The sequence below is a fragment of the Opisthocomus hoazin genome, chromosome Z (assembly GCF_030867145.1).
Source record: "Opisthocomus hoazin isolate bOpiHoa1 chromosome Z, bOpiHoa1.hap1, whole genome shotgun sequence".
NCBI lineage: Eukaryota > Metazoa > Chordata > Aves > Opisthocomiformes > Opisthocomidae > Opisthocomus > Opisthocomus hoazin.
Genome location: NC_134454.1, coordinates 76,021,921 through 76,042,700, shown reverse-complemented (window position 1 = coordinate 76,042,700; position 20,780 = coordinate 76,021,921). Strand labels below are relative to the sequence as shown.

Below are 20,780 nucleotides of genomic sequence, written 5' to 3'. Positions count from 1 at the left end.
TCTGTTGTCTTCATTTTTCTGATTAAGGGGCAAATAATGTCTGAGTCTTGGATATCCGTATGTTGCTATTTCTCTTTTTCTGTGGGACAGTTGAAAAAGGGCAAGAACTGGTTCAAGTGTAGGCACTTCATTGAGAAGGCTCCATAGTGGGTGACGTGTTTAAGGTGAGCTGTTTAATTACTGAAAGATATAGTATAGGTTTGATTAATGGATTCATAAATTCATGCTGAATAAAATCAGTATCTATGACCATAGAAAAATAACAAAACTCCTGAAACCTTATCTGATTTAATATCTATCCGTCTAGGTGCTTGGTTTTTTTGCTAGTAAAACATACAAGAAAAGGCATTGGTTGAACACTAAATCTTTTTCTTTATTTTGTTTTGTATCCAAAACAAAATGAAAGGAAACCACTATTGCATTAAGTTGGGCAGCAAAATGAAAAAACTGTTATTTAATACAGGTATGTCAGCATGACATTGTCAAGATGGGATGGGAGTGTTGAGTACAGAAGTGTTGGTGAGCCCAAATGTAGTTTTTCCAATTTATTTGAAACAGCTAAATACCACATTGTAATCTATCATTTTTTTTAGGTGTGATTATTAACCATTTATGATGTTTTTGCTATGTCTATGGTATTTCTTAGACAGAAAATACATCATTTTAATTGTTTGTTAAACAAATATTACAGAAGATTTATTTTCTGATAGCCAATTCAGAGTTTATCCTTTATATGTTACCATACACTTGGAAAATTCTATGCAACAGGATGCATAAAATATGTTTCTTTGTATTTATAAACACACCCACCGAAGACATACAGTTGTAAACTGCAGTCTGTTCATAGAGTTTCTCCAGGATGTGCACAATTGGTTGGAAGTGACAGTCATTTCCAAACAAGTGCTGTGGCTAAATGCAGGCTGTTACATTCTGTCTCCAAATACTGTAAGAAGCATTTACTTGCTGTTTGAAGCCCTTCTTTCTCTGTTGAAGAGTCATTTGTGGAGCGAATAATTTATGTGACTCCTCTCAAAACTTGACTAAATCTGCACACCAAGATAAGCTTGCAATCATTATTACTGTCATCACACAAAGATTCCTTAGCTTTTGGACCAAATTTAGAACAAATATTTGAAAGGGTAAACAGCATTATTTAGTTTACTAGCTTGGATCTTTCTCATACAAAATAGCCCGTGAAAAGAGCCTTAGTAAGGTGCATAGGGAAAAATAAGAAGTTACAGTAACTGAGGATTCCTGTGCAAGCTTAATTCAATCCGTGTGTTTGCATTTTGTGATCATATCCTCCTTTTTTCTGCTGTAGAACTGTGTCTCTTTTAATGTATAGACTGAATAGTAATCACTAAGCAGCTGCTCAGTATTTTGTCCTCTTACTGTTCAGCATGTGATTCTAGATCTGACTTAGTGCATACTGTGCAGACTCTCTTCTGAAAATATATGCTTCTATGCATATTTTTCTGTTTTGCTCATCAGTATGGTAAATGAAGGACTTTAGTCACTGATTTGTCTTCTTCCCCTCGTTATAAGAAATGGCATGATTTAAACCTCATCTTACAGATGGGAAGCAGAGACACAGTTGCACAGGCAACCTTAAATTCTTGAATGCTTTATTATACAACTATATGAATTAGTTTTATGTTAGGATAAGGGGGCAAATGAGAAGTATAATTTCCTAGCTGTTAAAAAAGGAGTCAACCTGTCTCAAATTCCTTTGTCTCTGTTTGTCTTTTCCCTTTTCTTCAATTTTCTCTTCCCTTGTATGAAAGGTGTCTTGGTATCTTAGCTGAGACTTTTGTTTTTGATTGGGAAATAGGAAAGCTTGATTTTACAAAAATGCTAAAATTTAATGAGGTTCCTGACTTTTTAGTAGAATTTTTAGGGATTTTACAAAATAGTGACTTAATAAATTAGAAGTCAACTCTAAGCAAGATCGAAACGGTTAACTTGTAAGTAATTGCTACCTTTCTCTAGTATTATCAGCAAAACAGAAATACTTGAAAATAAAAATACGTCATTCCTGAACATGAATTTTATTGCAGCTAAATGGAACACAAACCTGAGAATATCTAAGCTTTGTTCTATTATATAAGCCATGAATTTTGGCAGGGAATAAATTTGGCAAAAGTGAATCCTTCCAATGCTTGTTTTAAGTCCTTTGCAAAGTATGTATATTGTATTTTGGTATTTTTTGTAACTGTAAGCCTGCTTAGGGGAGTGTTAAGAACTGTCTTAAAATGTATTTTTATCTTAACCAGGTGCAACTAACTTTATTCACCACTAGTGGGGAATTTTTCAAAAGCGCTGATGCTTGTAAATGTGGACTGTGTAATTAAACCTACGAAAAAGTCAGATTTTGCATTCAAGCTCTGATTATGAAAACCTATTCTGAAACATGTGACATTTTTAAAAGGCTGTAGAAATATTTAGCTTCTGTACCTGCTAAAAATGCAGGGGTTTCTGTTTAAATTTAGGAATAGCAGCAGAGTACACAAAATGCTATAAAGAAATGCTCGTCCTGTCTTGAAATAAGCAAATTTTCTGGTGTTTTATTTGTTTGACAAACAGGTGCACACAAAGTTCCACTGCAGGCAAGCCCATGCTCCAGGCACTGACACTTCATGCCTGACATTTTCCTATGATGGTACTGTCCTTGCCAGCCGGGGAGGTAGGTGGTGGAAAGAACCCTTTGGTGTGTGGCGTGTAAGACAATTTTAACTTTACTAAGTGAAACAATTTGGTAAACAAATCATTTAAGTCGTATCATCATTAAATGTAATTGTTTGTGGTGATTGTAAGATAGTGAAATCAGCTACTAGTGATTTAAGCCTGAAGTGTTTCACAATTTACATCTTTTATTTTGATACACCATGCAATATTGTGTTCCAGAAAGCACATTTTGTGTCAGTTAAGGATTATGTTAAGAGAACTTTGCTGGTTATATTACACAGTACCTGATCTTTCTTCTTGACTAGCATTAATAATACACAAAAAGGAAAATATTAGCTTAAGTAAATATAAAATGAAACCAGTTTTCTTAGTTCTATCCAGGAAGATTACTACCTCTCAGTATCTCTGTTCTGGAGCTATTAATTCCTCAAGCAGCTTTCTTATGCAATGTCCTTTTATGTTCTAGTTGGATTTTTTATCTAATTTGTGTTACAAACATCAAGAGATGATGACTGGGAGTAGCAAAGATGTACGTAAATGGAAAAAAATTTGTAAGGTCTACAAAACAGGAAACAAACACTTATTTTTTAAACTTCAGATAAAATTTATATCAAAACAGTCTTGGATAACGGAATCAATCTTGAGAAGGCAATGATATATTTGAAGACTCGTCCATTCCAGTGTTAGATGTATTGGATAGGATGGTGTCTGTCTAAGACAGCTTTTCATCCAGAGATTTGTCTACTACAGTCCGAGCTGTCTGGATGGAAACCAGCTGTAACCAGAAGCTATGTGTATGCATTAGCATGGCCCCAAGGCCGAAAAAACAGGGCTAGGGAGAGACAGTCTATGTTAATGTCAGCTAACATGCCTAACATATGTACAGGACATCTGGTCAGTGTGGTATGTAGACAGAATGGGATGACACTTACAAAATACCAGGATACAGGTATTTATAGGTGGCAAACACTCTGAAGCAGGGGATGTGCTTCCAAGCCAAGGGCACTTCGATTGTTTCCTAATTGGTGTTCAGACTCCTGGATCCAGAGTTCTACTGCCACTGTACTCATCATGAATGAGTCCTAAGTGGTTGAGGTAAAAACTCTCAAGCTTACTAATCCTTACTGAACGAGATACTTACTGTGTGAGAAACTTCTCCTCTTTTGGAAGTAGGTGAACCATGTGTCTTTTCTGTTCTGGGCTAGCTGAAATGCTGCATCTGTCTGCCAGTGGTGTTGGCTCTGAAAAGTTCACACAGACATGCTTCATAATATTGAAAGAGAAACCTCAGTGTGCTTTTAAATATTAACAGCAAACAAGGTTAATACTTATGTGAGGAATATTTACTAGTCCTGTCTTGAAACTTCCATTTACATAATTTCTCTTGTGTTTCATGTTTATAACTGTAGATCACATAAATGACCTTTGCTTAATTTTGCTGCATGTGGTACTTTTGTTGCCTGCTCTTCCTCATCTGTCTCTAGATTTTGTGTCGTGTTAAACAGACTTTCGCTTACTTATGTTTTATCTGCCATGTTCTGCTCTAAGCTATATAAAATGTTGATTGATTGTTTGCAGAATGTAAGACTTTATGGAAATTTGGCCCCTCAGTGTGGATAAAAGTACTACCTTTGTCTAGTGTATTTAAAAGAAAAAGCTCTGTGTGCGCTATGCTAGAGAATAAGGAGGGTTCATACCTTATTTTGAATTAGTTAGTGCTTTAATACAAGTATTGCTTTGGATCTGCACCAACAAAAGCAGATGTGCATCCAGCACCTGCCAAGTGCTGAGGATCAAAGAGTTGTTTGGGGAATGGGGACTTTCACTGAAAGCTTGATTGACTCTCCTGCATCTCATGTAGATTCTGCTTTGGATATGAGAGAGATGAGGCAGGGCTCAGCTGCAAGCACAGGGGAAAATGAAAAGCTAAGGAGCTGCTCATGAGAGTTCCCAGTCTTACTCTTGTTGGGTATTAGGTAGTAACTTGACAGAAATTTAAGAAAGTGATATTTTTGCACACTTGTAACAATGAAAGTAATTTTTTCTAAACACAGTGAAAATAGTATATGGGGAATGTTTTCGTTTTTCAGCAGTGAAAAGGTAAGCATCAGAACTAGAATTCAGGTCCTGTTATAAAAATTTAAGAAAACTCTTTTTGATTCCTCGTATGTACAGAATTTATGGAGTTAGATTTTCTCTATGGCTAATGAAGCAGTGACTTCATTAATTCCATGAATCTCATGACAGCTTTTGGTTTGATGGTTTATTCATTTTCTGTTGTATGAACAATGTGCAGTCTCAGTGCCATCTTAATCAGTAAACTTTTGTAGCAAAATAAGTGCACTGCAGTTAAATCCGAGAAAGAATATTCACATCTAAGCCTATTGGGTAGCTTATGCAGATACTGCTTTGTTTTGAGCTCAGAAAATATTTTTTGTGTGTGTTCCCTTTTGATGTTCTAGGGTTTTCTTGTTCTGTGGGTTTTTTGTGGGGTTTTTTTTGGTTTTTTTTCTTTTTTTTTTTTTTTTTTTTTTTAGTTTTAGCTGTATTTCTCTTTTCGCAGTGTTCTTCAGGAAAAATAACACGTTTAGTTCTGAAGTTGGTTTAAAAAATTGAAACACTTTGAGTACAGTTTCCTGTATGCTCAAGGATTATGCAGCAGTGACTTTCTGTTTTGTGTAGAGTAATAATAGATCTCTCTTTATGATAAATACAAACAGTAACATTTTAAAAATCAAATGGTTTTGTGTCAAGTAATATTTCTCAGGAGCTAAATGCTCATGTTCATTTCAAACAGTGCATTCATTAGCTTTAATAGGCATGGTCAACTGTTTGAAACACTTGGAGCTGAAATGGCTTTCTCAAAGTCTTCCAGTATCCTTCACTTCTATATGTTTAGAGAGGATGATGCACTTAAATACTTGGCCAGACTGGTATGGATGCAGGTGATGGTGAGAGCTGTTGCAAATGTAAGTGCAGAACCCCCAATTTGTGATTTCCCTACCAAGGCCTTTGGCTTCGGGTGAGTGTGGTCCTGGCCTGTGGTGCCTCTGAAGGTCGTTCTTTAGCTGTTGTAGCTCCTCTTGCAGAATGAGTGCAGAATGAAGAAGCATATACCTTGCTCTCCTCGCTCACTTACATAGAACAATCCTTCACAGAAGGGCTCAGAATTTATAAACATAATATTCTTTGGTGCTCCCTCATGATAAGTCTTATTATACTATGCCTTTCCTGTGCTGTATTTTCTTTTTTAAATTCCCATTTCCTCTGTTTCTTTGCTTTCCGCAATGATCTTTGTGAATTTCTGTCTTTTGAGCTTTGCTTTCAACGCAGGACTCCCTCTTTAAAATCGGAGCTTCTGGAAGGGTGTTGCTGACGTCAGGCTTTTGGGTTTCTGGCAGCACTTTTGCTTCTTTTGGGCCTATTTGCATCCATGTGCTTGTCTTCCTGGTCAGTATCATCTGAAAAGAAATAGAAAAACCAAAACAGTAAAATCTTCGTAGTATCAGTGCATGGACCTTGCTTAGACTAAAAGCTGTTTGCAAAATGCCTATCCTGGATCATCAAAGACTTTTTCTAGGACCTAATTGTTACCGCTTGATAAATCCAATGCTCAATACCATTGGCATAATGGTGTCTGACGTGATGGCATCATAGTAGAACCTATTTATTGGTATCCTTATTAAAAATGGCGAAGAACAGAGTTTGAGAGGCTTCTGAAAATGCTAAAAAAGCTTTAAATAATCCTACCAGGCTTTGGAGTAGTTTAGCATGAGGAAAAATGCTGAATCATCTGAGTGAACTATTTTGAATACTTCATACTGGACTGCACAACTTCTGTTCATATGTTTTTGTTTAAGGATAACTAGCTTTGTCCATATATGAAGTAATTAGAAATAGATCAGTACTGCAACAGCTCTTGTAAAGCAGCCCCTTAAGCATCGATGGAAGGATGCTACTGGTCTGTTTTCTTAGTGGCAGTAATGTGACAACTTAGTGACAATGATGTGACAACTTCAAATGCAGATTAGACTCAGGAACAAGTATCATATTTGCAACATAGAAAATTTTAATTAGAAAAAGTGAATTTGGGCAAATTCTTAAAGATAGTAACAGTTTCATTGGCCAAATCATTCTGCTAGCATTTCTTCCTTTCCACATATTTAACCAGCTATTTCTGCACAGTGTAAGACAGTGTTGATCTGAAGTCAGCCATGACTTTTGGAGTCCTTCTAGAATCTTCTAATTTTGTAAACCATCAGAATACATTTTCTTGTTAACAGAAGAGCTATAGCTAAACGTCTGCCTGTGTCCTGCTAAAGCCTGGCAGGACTGCAGCTTGAAGATCATGTCAAGGCTTATTACACTGGCAACAGAACAGCCTTGGCTGCTAGCCTTAGATCTGTCCCTATCCAGGAGATCTGCAGAGTGGCCAAATGGTATCCTTTGCGTACATTATATATATATAAACTGCTGGTGCTTTAGATGTAACATCTTGCCGATAAATGTTTTTTTTGTTGAGGATGGGAGGGAAGTGGGGTGGTTCAGATTACAAGACCAAATGCTTTGAAGTGCTTGGTATGGAGTCTACTGGGAAACAATAAGAACACAGATATTCCCAAAATAGGGACTCAACATTTTTCTTTCTTGTCATTTTTTAACTTCCCAGTGAACAGAAATATACTCTACTCTAGACATTATTTATTTAAGTTGTCCACCTCTTAAAAATATTTTGTAGTAAGGAGTTATCCTAGTCTTTAATGTAAACATACATGATGTACGAGGCCACACATTACTGCTTTCTCTGTAAAGGGTACTGCTGTCCTTGGTTTCTTTCGTTACAGCATATTACTTTTTTTTTTTTAAACATTTTGTTTCCAAGGCCTCCTTTAAGCTTTTGAGCTCAAAGGCTATGAATCCACAAAATACTTTTAGACGATAAAATTACTTCCCTGCAAGGTTTCTGCTTTGGAAGGAAGCAGGCTGTGGATTACCAGTCACTTGCCTCCTTTTCTTTCCTAGATCAGGAACATTTTCTAACTTTTTGTCTAAAATTAATCTCTGGATATTTTTAAAGAGAATTGTGTTTGAAAGTCCTTCTTTTCATCCTTGAAAGTGCTGAGGCACTGATGTCAAATGCAAGGAGATGATGTCTAGGTGCCTAAGTGAGGTGCTTCAAAGCTCTATTTCTGTAGCTTGTCCAATGCTGGAAGTATGTATCCCATAGAGGTTATTAGCAGAGATGTAGATCTCTCTGAGAATAACTAGTATCTCTCTTCTTTTTTCCTGTTCTCACTTTGTTAATATGTCGTAACTTCTTGAAAAAGAATAAACAGCCTGACTTGTACTGTCCTATAGTCATACCACGTTTGTCAAACACAGATGAGAATTGCTATAAATGTCTTGCTGTAACCTCGATTTTGGCTTTTATGGCCAAAGGTGGTGTGGAGGGATGTGAAAAGGTTTCATTATGACAAGTGTAGATTGCCTTCTCCCCTTTACCCAAAGATTTCTGGCTGATTCCAGGGCCTGTTCTTTGTACTGAGATTGCAGTTTGTTGCTATTTGCCTGCTAAAGAAGGGGGAAGACTTCATATACCTTCCATTCTTCCTGATCATTTTTTCAGGGCAGGTAGAAATCAGACACATAGAACTTGTGTAGTTTTTGGTCTAGACCATCCATGGTAACATTTTAATTTCCTTTGATATCTTCAAAGTTAAATTTACTCCTGGTAGCAAAGCACCAATGCTCACAAATGCAGAATAAATTAGGATTTGGGGAATCTGGATCCACTGTGGATAATGGTTCTTCATAGGGGGGATTGTCATAATGGAGATGAGCCGCTGAAGCGAAGTTTCTGGTATACTGGAGTGCACCAGGTGGAACTTCTCGTTCTTGCCCTTTCATGGCCATTTAGGGACAAAAAACTTCCAAACCATCCCCATTTTGAATGCTTGTACCACATCATTCTGTTCTTTTTGTGTCTGAATTAGAGGATGAAATTTTCTGCACGTGTCTGATTTCTTGACTTAAATCCTTTATTGCTAACCTTCGTCCCTTTTGTTTCATAGGAGATGATACTTTAAAGATATGGGATATTAGACAATTTAAAAAGCCTCTTAATTCAGCAGAAAGACTGCCCAGCTTCTTTCCAATGTAAGTACTCTATTTTATTCCAGTGAGCAGGAATAGCAGTGGTTGAGTTGAATGGGAGGGAGTCTAGTGGAGTTCTCCATTCTCGCTAGGTCCAGAACTGTGCAGAAACAACTGCACAGGGAGGACTGTGCAATGAGGATTCTTTGCTGTTTTAGGACTTCATATTGCTTTAAAAGATCTTGTATTTTTTATGATAATTTATAGCTAGTTTTGCATGTTGTAGGCCATTTTTTAGTCTCGTATGTCTTATGCCTAATTAGATTAGCAGCTTTCCTGGAGGAGGCCAGTTCATTGCCTTATGTTCGTGTAATGAGATATATAAGTAGTCATCATTCTTATTTGGTCTATGATTAATAAAAAAAAAGAGCTGGATTGAAAAGTAGACATAACATGAAGGTGCATGGTATGAATTCAGGTTATGATTTCAGAAGTGCTGATGACTGTGTTCTTTGGTACTAAAATACTATATTGTACTGCATGGTGCCAAGTATTGTATCTAACGTTTATATTGGTATTACCTGCATTTCTATACCTGTAGCACACCCAAGTCCAACTCTCAGGACAATTTATACATTTGAAATAAGGTCTTAGAAAGGCAGGTCATGGGCAACTCTATCTTGACTGCAGTTGTAGCATAGAGGAAAAGGACAGACAAACATTTTTGGCCACTTTGTAAAGACACTGCCTTGCATCATTGAGAAATGTATCATCAGCAAAAACATATTTAATGATTGATTTATTTTTTTACTTAATGATGATAACCAGATTTGAAAACAGTTGTTTTGGTTTGTTTCTAATGTAGAAAAGTTTGAAGGACTTTTTAGTGAAGGAGTATTTTTATTGGATCTGCCAATGTTGCACATTCTGTGCGCAGCTGTAATTGTACATGTGAACTGTATGTGATGACTGTAGTAATAGATGACAGTTGACAAAAGATTTTTTTTTAAAGCTTTGCCTTGAAAGGATTAACAAATAGAAAGAATTATTTTTAAGAAGTGCAATTTACATGTAAGTTCCCTGTACTTTAATTGTTGATTTGCCCAGTGTGATGATTTATTTTCTTCAACAGGACAGATTGTTGTTTCAGCCCGGATGATAAAATACTCGTCACAGGCACCTCTGTTAAGAAAGGTGGTGGCAGTGGGAAGCTTTTTTTCTTTTATCGGGAGACATTCCAGAAGTTGTATGAAATAGAAGTTACAGATGCAGTATGTATTTTAGTTTTCTTTTGTCAACTATTCAAAATTTGAATGAAATTATTTTCATATTATTTTTTCCCCTTACACAGGTAATGACCTACTAACACTACTGTCATTTTTCTACTCCATATTTAAGAACTAGAGACAGAGTGGCCTGAATGAATGCTATTCTCCTTTCAATTGAAAAAATCAAAATAAAATCTTGGGACAAGGTGTTTAAGCACTGGGAGATCCCTGCTTTGGTGTTACTGTTGTGTTTCTGAAGGATTTCTGTGAGCCTTTCTAGACCTGTGAAAGTGAGGCACAAATCCTAAAATTCTTACGTGTTTATGCTGTTTACTCCACCAGTTACCAAGATGAAATGCCGTATTGTGACAAAACTCCTACTTGTCCCTGAAACTAGCCTTGTGGTTACTATAGAACGTATTTCAATAAACGCTAGCTTGTGTAAATGCAACAATTTTGTGGCAAAAAGGCAGGCATCATTAAGAATCCCTCCATCAAAAATAGCATTCTCAGCAGTAATACAAAAACCTGAAATTGTGAATCAGTAATACAGAAGACTCTGTGTATGACTTGGACTGCCTACCTATTCCTTGTGCAGAAGGAAAAAACTTAATATCATAGTTGAAAAAAGGTCCTTTCACTCATGTTATATACACAAGTAAGCTTATAGTTTATAACAAACAAGAGGGGGAGAAATTCAAACAGAATTGCCGTTGCTTAAGAATGGCAATGTATGCTGAAGTCTCATTAGTTGGTGTAGTCTGTCAGATAGCAACTTTGTTGCTTTCTTTCAGGATATTGTTTTCTCCTTCTGCAGTTTTCTTTACCTAGCACAGCAGTCTTTCCTAGCACAGTGGACCAAAACCCCTTGTGCTGGTCTGGTTTACCTGCTGAGGTGGATAATGCTGCAGGAGCGTCCAGAAAATACTGCTTTGCTGTCAGTTCACTCAGAATTGGGAGGTAATTTTCTGATGTTCTGCTTCAAAATGCAATAGAGAGAGGGAGCTGAGGACCAACAGCAGGAAATTGTTGGAAAAACAAAACTAGGGGTCAGTAAGCGACTTCAGTGGGGCCACTCACCTAGTAAAATTTTAAGTATGTGTACAAATCTCAGCAGGTTCATAATTTTATGCTATAATGTATATGGGTGCTGATATTTATATGGTACTTTTTAAGACTGTAGTAAATTACTTTTGTCTGTAGAGTTTTAGTGCTGCTGTTTTTCTTCATTTGTAGTTATAAAATTTAAGACTGCCATTCTCCTGCTTTGAATGTAATGGATCAAATGAAAATAATGGAAATAATAAGTGAAGAATTGAGACTTACAAATGCTGATCTTATGACATAATTTTTAGTGAGTCAGCACTAATAATACCTCTACAGTGAGTCTGTCTAGCTTCCAGCTTCAACTCTACACATCTAAGAAAAACAGAGTTAAGCATATCAAACAATCTAAAAGAAGAAAAATTAATGTAAGTGGTGTTATAAAAGTGGTCTGTTTTTTCAAGATCTTTCTAATGTTTGTATCTTTTTGGCTTTTTCATTAATGTTCTTTTCTTGTTCTTCTGAAGTTGCAGTGTTTGATGAAATGTAAATGCATAAATGCATGCTAAAAACAAATTAATTCTCAGGAAACTGGCTTTTGTATTTTATAAGCAGTACATGCTGTTTGTTGGAAAGATCATTGGCCTGTAAACTGTAGATTAAAATCTTGTGTGTAGTTTATCAAAGCATTTTTTCAGCGGTGCAGTAATTACTTGCTTTCTACAGACTACTTTCCTAGTTTCCATTTTTTCCTTATACTCTCTCCAAAATGCAGATAGCAGTTAGTGTAAGGATAAACATGTGCTGTTCTCTAATATTTCAGTTTGTCTTCTGTAACTAAATATCATACTTCTTTACCTTTTGTATGTTATCTATGTAATTTCAGTGTTCCTAGTATTGTTTTTTTAGGCATTGCATAGATGAAATACGCTGTGCCAATGTGTGTAGTACAAGAACAGATACACCAATATCTATCTCTGCAAAGAGCTTGATCTGCTGTCTCACCTCATCAAAATAATTTCAGTGACTTCAGCTGTATTCAGCCCAAATTGCTAAGGAAAAAGGACATCATTCATCATTTATTTCAAATATAAAACAAAAATAATAAGAGGTTTTGAGGCAATTGTATATGAGCTTGGTGGTAGAATGTATATAATCAGAATAACAGAAAATCTACTGTGAAGAGAAAACATAAGCTATTAATGTGTTACTTCTTTAATTTCACAATGATTTTTAAAGGAAATGCCGGTAAGCTTAGAAAATAGAAAAACACTAAAGAGCCGTAAACATTAGCTCAAACCTCTTTGGTAAACAGCCAGTGCAATTGGCCTGTGAATGAACCTAGGGGATAATGGGAAAATATTTAATGGGAATGTTTGACCAAAGCTATGTCTGACATTCCTTTCCACCATACCACACAAACCTTTTTTCACCTTTTCTTTCAAGTTTTCATGGGAAAACCCATTACTGTTTCTGAGCTGCTGGAGTGAAACCTTGTAATTTTACTGATAGACTGACAGTCTGATTAGTCTCTGCTGTTGGGGCTAGGTATAGAATATTAATTTGCTTTTCATTTCATGTTGGATTTTTTTTTGTCGCAATCTGTAGCCATGTAGGCATTGGGACTAGTGTAGAACTCAAGCTACTTGGGTAAGTAATATTTTTTGAGGAACAATCAGATAAATGTCAGAAGTGGTGCAGAACATGGGCTGTGTCTCTGGCCAGTAGCTGTGTGCCAGCAAGAGAAGGCGTGAACAGGGCGAATACACAATGGTGCGTCTCTGACTATACTGTTCTGCCTCTGGTCATCTGTGACTGAGAGATAGCTTGATGCAGATGTAGGAGTTTTACAGTTAATAGCGTTCAGTGGATTTCAGTTCCAAGAGTTTATCAAGGAGTGAAATTACCCATGTTGCAGGTTATTGGCAGGGTCATTTGCTTACTGCAGATTAGATCAAAACTCAGAGGTGGGAGCTCCTGCCTCTCCTACTCTCATAAGGATGCTGATGCTCTGCGTACAGTATGTCAGCCTTACTCTGCCTCAGTGTGTACAGGTGTGATTGGAAGTTACGAGGGCTTTGTACTGTGGCCATTGTTACATATGTTACACTGGACAGAATTCCTCTCTTTTCTACAAGAACTGGGTTTTAAAAACTCCTGTTATGCACATGCAGCTTTTTCTTAGTTTTTCTGTCTCTGTTTCTTCTATCTTGACAGTATTATCTGTGAACGGTTCTTTTGCTCTCACCTCAAATATCAAGAAAATATTTACATTAAACTTTCTCAGTTTGAGCATTGGAGGCTTATTTCATGTTAAAGATTTATAATTGCATGCAGAATGTTTCTTCACTCCATTTAGATGGATAAGGAGACTAAACAGATGCCAGGAAATGTAACTGCCAGAAGAGGGGTACATAGTGTATGCATAGAAACTCAGAGGCCATTTCCCTTTCCTTTACTCAGGTAGTATAAGAGGAAGGAAGACCTGTAGCTGCTTTAGGATGAGGTCTCATCTTTTGGGATGTCTGTAACTGCACCCTCTTTCTGGAATGGAAGGGAGATTTCATTGTCAGATGCAAGTCAGGGACGGTTTATTCCTAATTCTTGGTTTGGTTATGTAAGTATGAGATCTTCATGGGAACCAGTTATAAATACCTAGTGTATGGGAAACAGAGCTGGATACTCAACATTTCCCCCAACATCAATTTAATTTAAAATAGCTGTGGATAGCCACTTGAATCACTCTCACATGTCTATCATTAATTTGACTAGTTCAAACAGATCACCCAGCATTTATCCGTATTACAGACGAGATTGATTCTGGCAGCAATAGAGCAGTGATTTTCCCACTATGGAAAGGAGTAGTAGTACACCTCGTTACTGCCAAGCAAGAGTGGGCACTGAAAAATAAAAAATAGAAGTTGTACTATTACAGAAATTGCTAGTTTTAAATGAAAATGTAAGTAATACTTCAATTTAAAATTGAGCCAAGATTATGAGCTTGCGTACGTTATAAAATGAGATGTGCGAGTTTTTAAAGTATTCCAAAGGTTTTTGTAGATAAGCAACAATCCAAAACCATGGAATTATGGTTGTTTTGGGATACCTGTTTCTGTTAGGAGGATTCTTTGGTATTTTCTTAGTTTCTCAAATATAAGCAAAAGTTAAATTGTCAAATACTTCGGAAAATACCACTAAGGGATGTTTCAGGAAGGTCTTCGGAGATGAGCTATAAATAAAGCTTCTTTTTAGACTAAAGAGTGAAAAGGAAAGGAGGAGTAAGGAATATGAAACTTCCAGCATCCTTTATGCACAGTTGATATAGGATTGCAGTATTTCTTTCCTTGACCTCAAATGATATAATTTACTATTTATAAGGTGCAGTAATATAGTAAAGGGCTTTTCCACTGTGGCCCATTTCACTAAGATTTAAAGCTTTTGAATTTAAGAAGAATAAATTCTTTTAACTTCTGGAATAGATCATTGTGCTACTTCTGGGTTTTTTTTTTTTAAGCCATTTATTTTATTTGAAAGGAAAATCCACGTTGTCCACGATAAGGAAGTAAATACAATATTTAAGGTCCAGTAAATTTTTGTGCTGATTAAAGTAACAAAAGAAAAAAAAATCTACTAGAAAAGGTGAATCACAAGAATGTGTTTTCTTTCATAGTGAGGTAACTTGTCAATTTTTGTTCTCTGCTTTTATCTCTGTAAAGATAATGTGGTCATTCCCATTGTATACCCTGCAGCAGCATGTACTTTGTTTTGGGGGAGCTGTCACTAGAGGTTTGAGGTATGTGAGAGAAATAATCTGTGCAGGTTTCCTCAGTGTAATGGGGAGTAGAGGGTCTACGTGGAGGTTGTCTTGACTTAGTTTCGTGATATACTGCGATGAAAGTGTGGCTGTAATTTTAACAGAGCAAGTGCTTGAAAATGTCCTACCTTGCAATTACAAGGAGAACAGTTTGCCACCTTGATTATGTCACTTTTTCTATTTAACAAAAAAGGAAAATTGTTGTTCAGTGGCTCAATTCACTTCTAAGAATATATTATATAGCTGTACCTTGAGAGAGAAGGGATACAACATTGCTATCCATATGTTCTATACTGAGATCCTGCTTTAAATTATTGGCCCCTGAAAATGTTTTTAGGATATTTCTGGTTTCTGCATAGAAAACTGTAAATTTTATCTGTTTCTGGTCCCTCTTCTATTGAATGTTTCCACACATTTTCTAAGTCATGTTTCACAAGGGAAAAACATTAGTGTTGTTTCCTCTACTACTATATTCTCATGAGTGTTTTAAATCTAATGATAGCAGGTCACTGCATTCTAGATATTCCCTAACCTCCCACCTTATTTATTGTAGTTGGCTCTTTTCCTTGGAAGAGCTCCAGGGGAATCTCAAACCTGAAGATTTTTGCATTTGGGGTTTAAAGTAGATTTTTGATATCATATTAGTATATTTTTATTGTGTGAGCAGCCTTGTTTTTGGATGAGAGCATGCATAGTATCAACATATGAGTGTTAACCATCTTTTTGCTCAAAAGAAGAAACAAAATGGAAGCAAACTGGTAGCATTTGTTCACCTTTGCTGACATTTGGAAATGGCATAGTTCTAAATCAGTTATTTAATATTTTTTAAATTAAAAACACAGCAGTTTTGTATGAATTACTCAGTTTACATTTTTTTCCTTCCTCTGGTCGGTGGGTGCATCCAGGAGACAGGCCAGCCTTTCCCAGATACACCAGCGTTGGCAAGCCAAGTCGTTGGCTTTTTGGATCACCACTGTGCTCTAAGACACCCGCGAAGAGAGATACAGTGTGCGCAGTGGGAATTAATGTTGTCTCTGAGCAGCATTATCTTTCAATGATTCTTAAGGTATAGTTTATGTTGTTCTTGGAGGTGAGCAGACAGTTAATGTAGCTGATGCTTCATGCAGATCTGCTGCAGAGAAATCAAGGTGACTGTAAGAGAAGGAAAGACCTATCTATGTAAAAGACTTCCCTTACTATGCCAACTTTATTGGTTGATTTTACTTTCCATTCTGCATGTCAACCATCATTATTAATGATCCTTGATTATTAAGTAGAAATAGCAGTGTTTCTGCAGGTAAGATTGCCATTAGCTTCAGATAAGAATATCGAGTTTCTCATTTTTTCCTTTAAATTCCAGTTGCATAGAGCTGAAGAGAAAATATATTTTTGTACATTTGGGGAAAAATGTGCTGAAACGTTTGCTTAAGACTCTTTTGGCCCTGTTTCTGAACTTTATAGATTATGAGGGCATGAGAGGGAGGAAATGAAGTGTTTCCTTTTGAAGCTTTGAGATCTTGAAGACAGGCAGGAGCCACTCTGCTGCCTAAAAGTTAGAATGCTTATGGGCCTTTCCTGCATGAAAATTTTGGTATACTCTGAGACATTTTCCTCTCTTTTAACAGCAGCGTACGCATTCTTGCTGGGATGTATTTCATAAGCAGTTACAGAGAAGTTTTCCATCCATGAAAACTGTGGGCCACTTCAAACGTGTCCATGAAGATTTGTACAAAGACTAGATTTGTATCTCCTGTACAGCAGCCTAAGTAACTGAAGTTTCTAAATGGTTCTACTCCTTCCTTATAAAATGGAAAAACTTGAAAGGCACTGCTTGAATATCTTTCCTTGTTACAGAAGTTGTTTAAAAGTGGTGGTAGCCAAACAGGGATGGGGGACAATTGTTGAAAGTTGTTTTGGTAGTGGGAAGCTGTCTTTAGCTGTTAGCATCCAAATATTTTCATGTTTTATTTAAAGACATAGAAATCCTTTGAAATAAGTATGTTTTTTTCTGAAATAAATTTGTAAATTTCGCTTCTTTTCTGGAAAGACATATCACTAAAGTCAGGTGGACCTAATATGCAAATTCCAGAACTATAGAAAACTAAACTGGAAGGCACACTGAGATTTGATCCCTCAGTCCAGTACATGCTTGGAATTGCTTACCCCTCTCATGTACAAAGATAATGTAATATAACTATAGGCTTAGATAACAGATAATGTTAATTTGAAAGGTAATTACTGTGTCTCAAAAAAACCCAAAAAAATGATTAATAAGCAGTTAAGTTTCCTAAGTAGTATTGCTTAATGATGTTTTAAGCTCCTACATTTTTAAAAGAGATTGCATTACACAAGCAGTTCCTCACCATGAATATGTAGGGGTTTACAGGAGAAAAGACAGAGCAAATGTGCTGAATAAACTAGTTGCACACACATTTGCACTGATTTTGACAGACTGGGGTCTTTTTCAGCAATGTTGGAATTTGTAAAAATTACAGTTAAATATTCAGTTCAGTCAGAAAAGCTCCATTTGGCCACTGCTGTGGTGACCTGTCCTTACAGAGTCCATGACCATGGTCAGAATGTCATTTTACATGTTCACTGTCTTCGTGCTGACATGCTGCTTATCTGGCTGTCTGGACAGCCAAGTACAGCAAATCCGAGCAGCACTATTCAAACAGAACCCATCACATACCGTCATGGCCACTGAAGCAAAGCTTGCACATAGGAAAGTGAGAAGGTTTGTTTAAGTTTTTCTTTTCCTAACCAAAAATATTTTCTTAGAGCAGCAGCTCTTGTTATCACTTTTTTATTGTATAGCTTCAAAACAGATTCTGAAGGAATTATGTATCAGATTGTAAATTAGGAAAGGGGTAAGCAATAAGAGCAAACATAGATTGTGTTTGTTTCTGGTTTGTCCCCATTCAGTTTTTAACTATCTCCAGAGCTAGACCTGATCTTTCGAGCTAAGATTCAGAAGCTTTGTTGGGCAGTTTTAGGAGCTTGTATCTGCTGTGTTCTTTCTGCGCTAGGAGTATTTAGTTTGGCTTCTGGGATCCTTTATCCCTGAACTGGAGAGTTTTATGTACGTAGCACAACATGCTGTAATATAGGTCCTTGTTAGTTTTCTGTTTTTCTTATGTAGTTATTTTGGCCACTGTAGGCTGCAGGGATTCACCTGACCAAATATACATGTGTACAGCTGATCCAGTCACCCTAGGCTCCTTTTCTAATCAACAGAGAAAAATAAACACATCCAGACTGTGGTTTTATCTCGTCCTATAATAGGTATCTAAAATAGGTTAGATGAAGGGCACTGTAAAATGCTGATTTCTTTCTGTTAACTGTAAAGGGAGGTGAAAGTTTGTAGGTATGTAGAGTAGACCTCTAAAGATCAGAGGTGTAGACATCTTAAGTTTGGTGACGTAAGTCCCACCTAAGATCTTCACTTCCCTCCATTGGTGTTTATTCTCTCCTGCTAAAGCACTGGGGCATTTCATCGCTTGTGTTCTGACCTTGCCAATAGCAAAGTAGTTGACAGCGGGTTACTTTTGCACTTGTTTCTGTTGACTTAAGGATTTATGACTGTAGGCAATTTACAGGGGGAAAGCCTGCCACTCTGTGAAAGGATTGTGCTAACTGAGAGTCAAGTCTGTGCTCTCTAGCTTTCACCTGATTTCCAAACATAACTGTCAAAACAGCAGCAACTTCGCCTTAGGATTATAGGACTTTATCTAAATTTTAACAAGCTTTTTTTAAATCAGTGGAAACATCACGTGAAGGAAACATCAAAACACCGTAAATACTTGCTTTGACAGTTAGAGATGTGTGAATCATAGAATCATGCAATGGTTTGGGTTGGAAGGAAACTTTAAAGGTCATCTAGTCCAACCCCCCTGCAATGAGCAGGGACATCTTCAACTTGACTAGGTGGCTGAGAGCCCCGTCCAATCTGGCCTGGAATGTTTCCAGGGATGGGGCATCGACCACCTCTGTGGGCAACCTTTGCCAATGTTTCACCACCCTCAATGTAAGAAAATTTCTTTCTTATATCTAGTCTATATCTAACCTGTTTTATTTTAAAACCATTGCCCCTTGTCCTATCGCAACAGGCCCTGCTAAAAAACCCTGTTCCCATTTTTCTTGTAAGCCCCTGTTAGGTACTGGAAAGCTGCAATCACGTCTCCCCTCAGCCTTCTCTTCTCCAGGCTGAACAACCCCAACCCTATCAGCCTTTCCTCAGAGGAGAGGTGTTCCAGCCCTCTGATAGCCTAGGATTAGTGTGTTCCATTTCCTTTTTCAGTATTTATCTGGAATTAGCAGTATTTTTTTCTAGTGGTAATTTGCAAGGAAATCTCTTTTGCTTTTTCCAGTTTGTAAGTGGGATGTTGGCTGCACACTCACCACAGAGCTAGTACAAATATTAGCTGTATATCAGCATCATTCAGTAGAGACCTCCACCCTCTTGGGGTAGTTTTCTGTAGTTTTGGAAGTAGATAGATGCATCTTCTCCATTTACCATATTTGTTTGTCTGTACTTTCATTTAAATGGTTTTTGCTGATAGGCATGGCAGCAGATATTAATTTAGTGAACTTAGCCTAAAAGTCTCGTAGCTCCACATAACTGAATAATCAGTGCTGGCATTTTGGAGGAAATATACAAACAGGCTGAGAGTCGAGAACTACCATAGAAGAGTGAAAGGCTGTACCTGAAGTGAAGAGAAAGAAGTGAAAAGGTTTATTCCAACAGTGCATAACTGATATGGAAGCATGTTTTTATTTCCTCTTCCCTGCATGGCAGGAGGAGCTTTACTAATGAACGTGAAAAAGCTGATACACTGTCATGCATTATCTGAAAATACACTTTGAAGTGTTCATTTTCAAAGACAAATGCATGGTGTTTTAAGATTAAACCTAACTGTCTTCAGGGAGAAGGGGTTGTTGCCAAAGAAAACAATGTCTGATTGAGAAGAAGTAAGACCTCCTGAAGGAGGCAAAAGAAATTAAAACATCATTGTAAATTATGTCCTTCCTAATTTACTTTTCATTTTGCAGTAGCACAGAGAGTATATAGCCTTGATGACCTAAGGGCTGCAGAATTGTGTGGTGATTCCTATTTATGTTAAAAATATGTCCTTGGAATTTTTTGGAAAATGATGGAACTTATCATGCCAGTTTTGCAGAAAATTATGACCTCCATATTCCATTAGATCAGTATATGCATATGCATAAGTGTCTGTTTAGTAAAATTCTGCTTGTTGTTAACAAAAGATGGGCTATTATCTTCAGGTTTGTATACATACAAAGGTAGTTACATGTTGCTGAATATCAGTCGAAGTTTCAACTGAAATGGAAAAATAAGAAATCAATGCTTTTGTGCCGCTTCAGCTCACAGACATGTTAAATGTTCATGTAGGAATACAAGAAACCTTAATTTTCTCTAGCTCTCTTGCAGCAGAGTAAGAGAGGATAGAGATGAATAATACTTTCATGTGACATTTTTTATATACACCCTCCTTAATCTGTTACGTAACGGGCAACCTTACAGTTTGGTAGATTCAAAAGATATTAGTGAGATTGACTGCTCAGACTCTGGAATACGGCAGAAAAATATTTTGGGCATAAGAACTAACATTTATGTGAAGGCTATATATATGCTACAATATGTAGGAACTAGGAACGCTTGCTTTATCTGCTCGGACTTTTTCTTAATTTCCTTTATCAGTGTTTTCCGTAGTGCATCCCCTCCAAAGCTTCTCTCAGCCCCCATAATCTCTGCCAGCCCCTCTTCCCAATGTGAAACATTTCCAACCCTGCCTAGTCCCTCTTACTAGAATTTATTAACCTTTCCTTGCCTTCCTGCCTCCAACCTGTACTGC

The 20,780-nt window shown here is 36.9% G+C and overlaps 1 protein-coding gene across 1 annotated transcript in view; it reads left to right on the top strand.

The window, feature by feature from the left end:
* The window catches only part of WDR70 (WD repeat domain 70), a 136,090-nt gene that overhangs the window by 94,322 nt on the left and 20,988 nt on the right, over positions 1-20,780 (top strand). Inside the window, exons 11-13 of the mRNA XM_075447270.1 lie at positions 2,584-2,683; positions 8,757-8,841; positions 9,911-10,049. Of these exons, the coding sequence (XP_075303385.1) occupies positions 2,584-2,683; positions 8,757-8,841; positions 9,911-10,049 (324 nt within the window). The remainder of the gene's footprint in view (positions 1-2,583; positions 2,684-8,756; positions 8,842-9,910; positions 10,050-20,780) is intronic.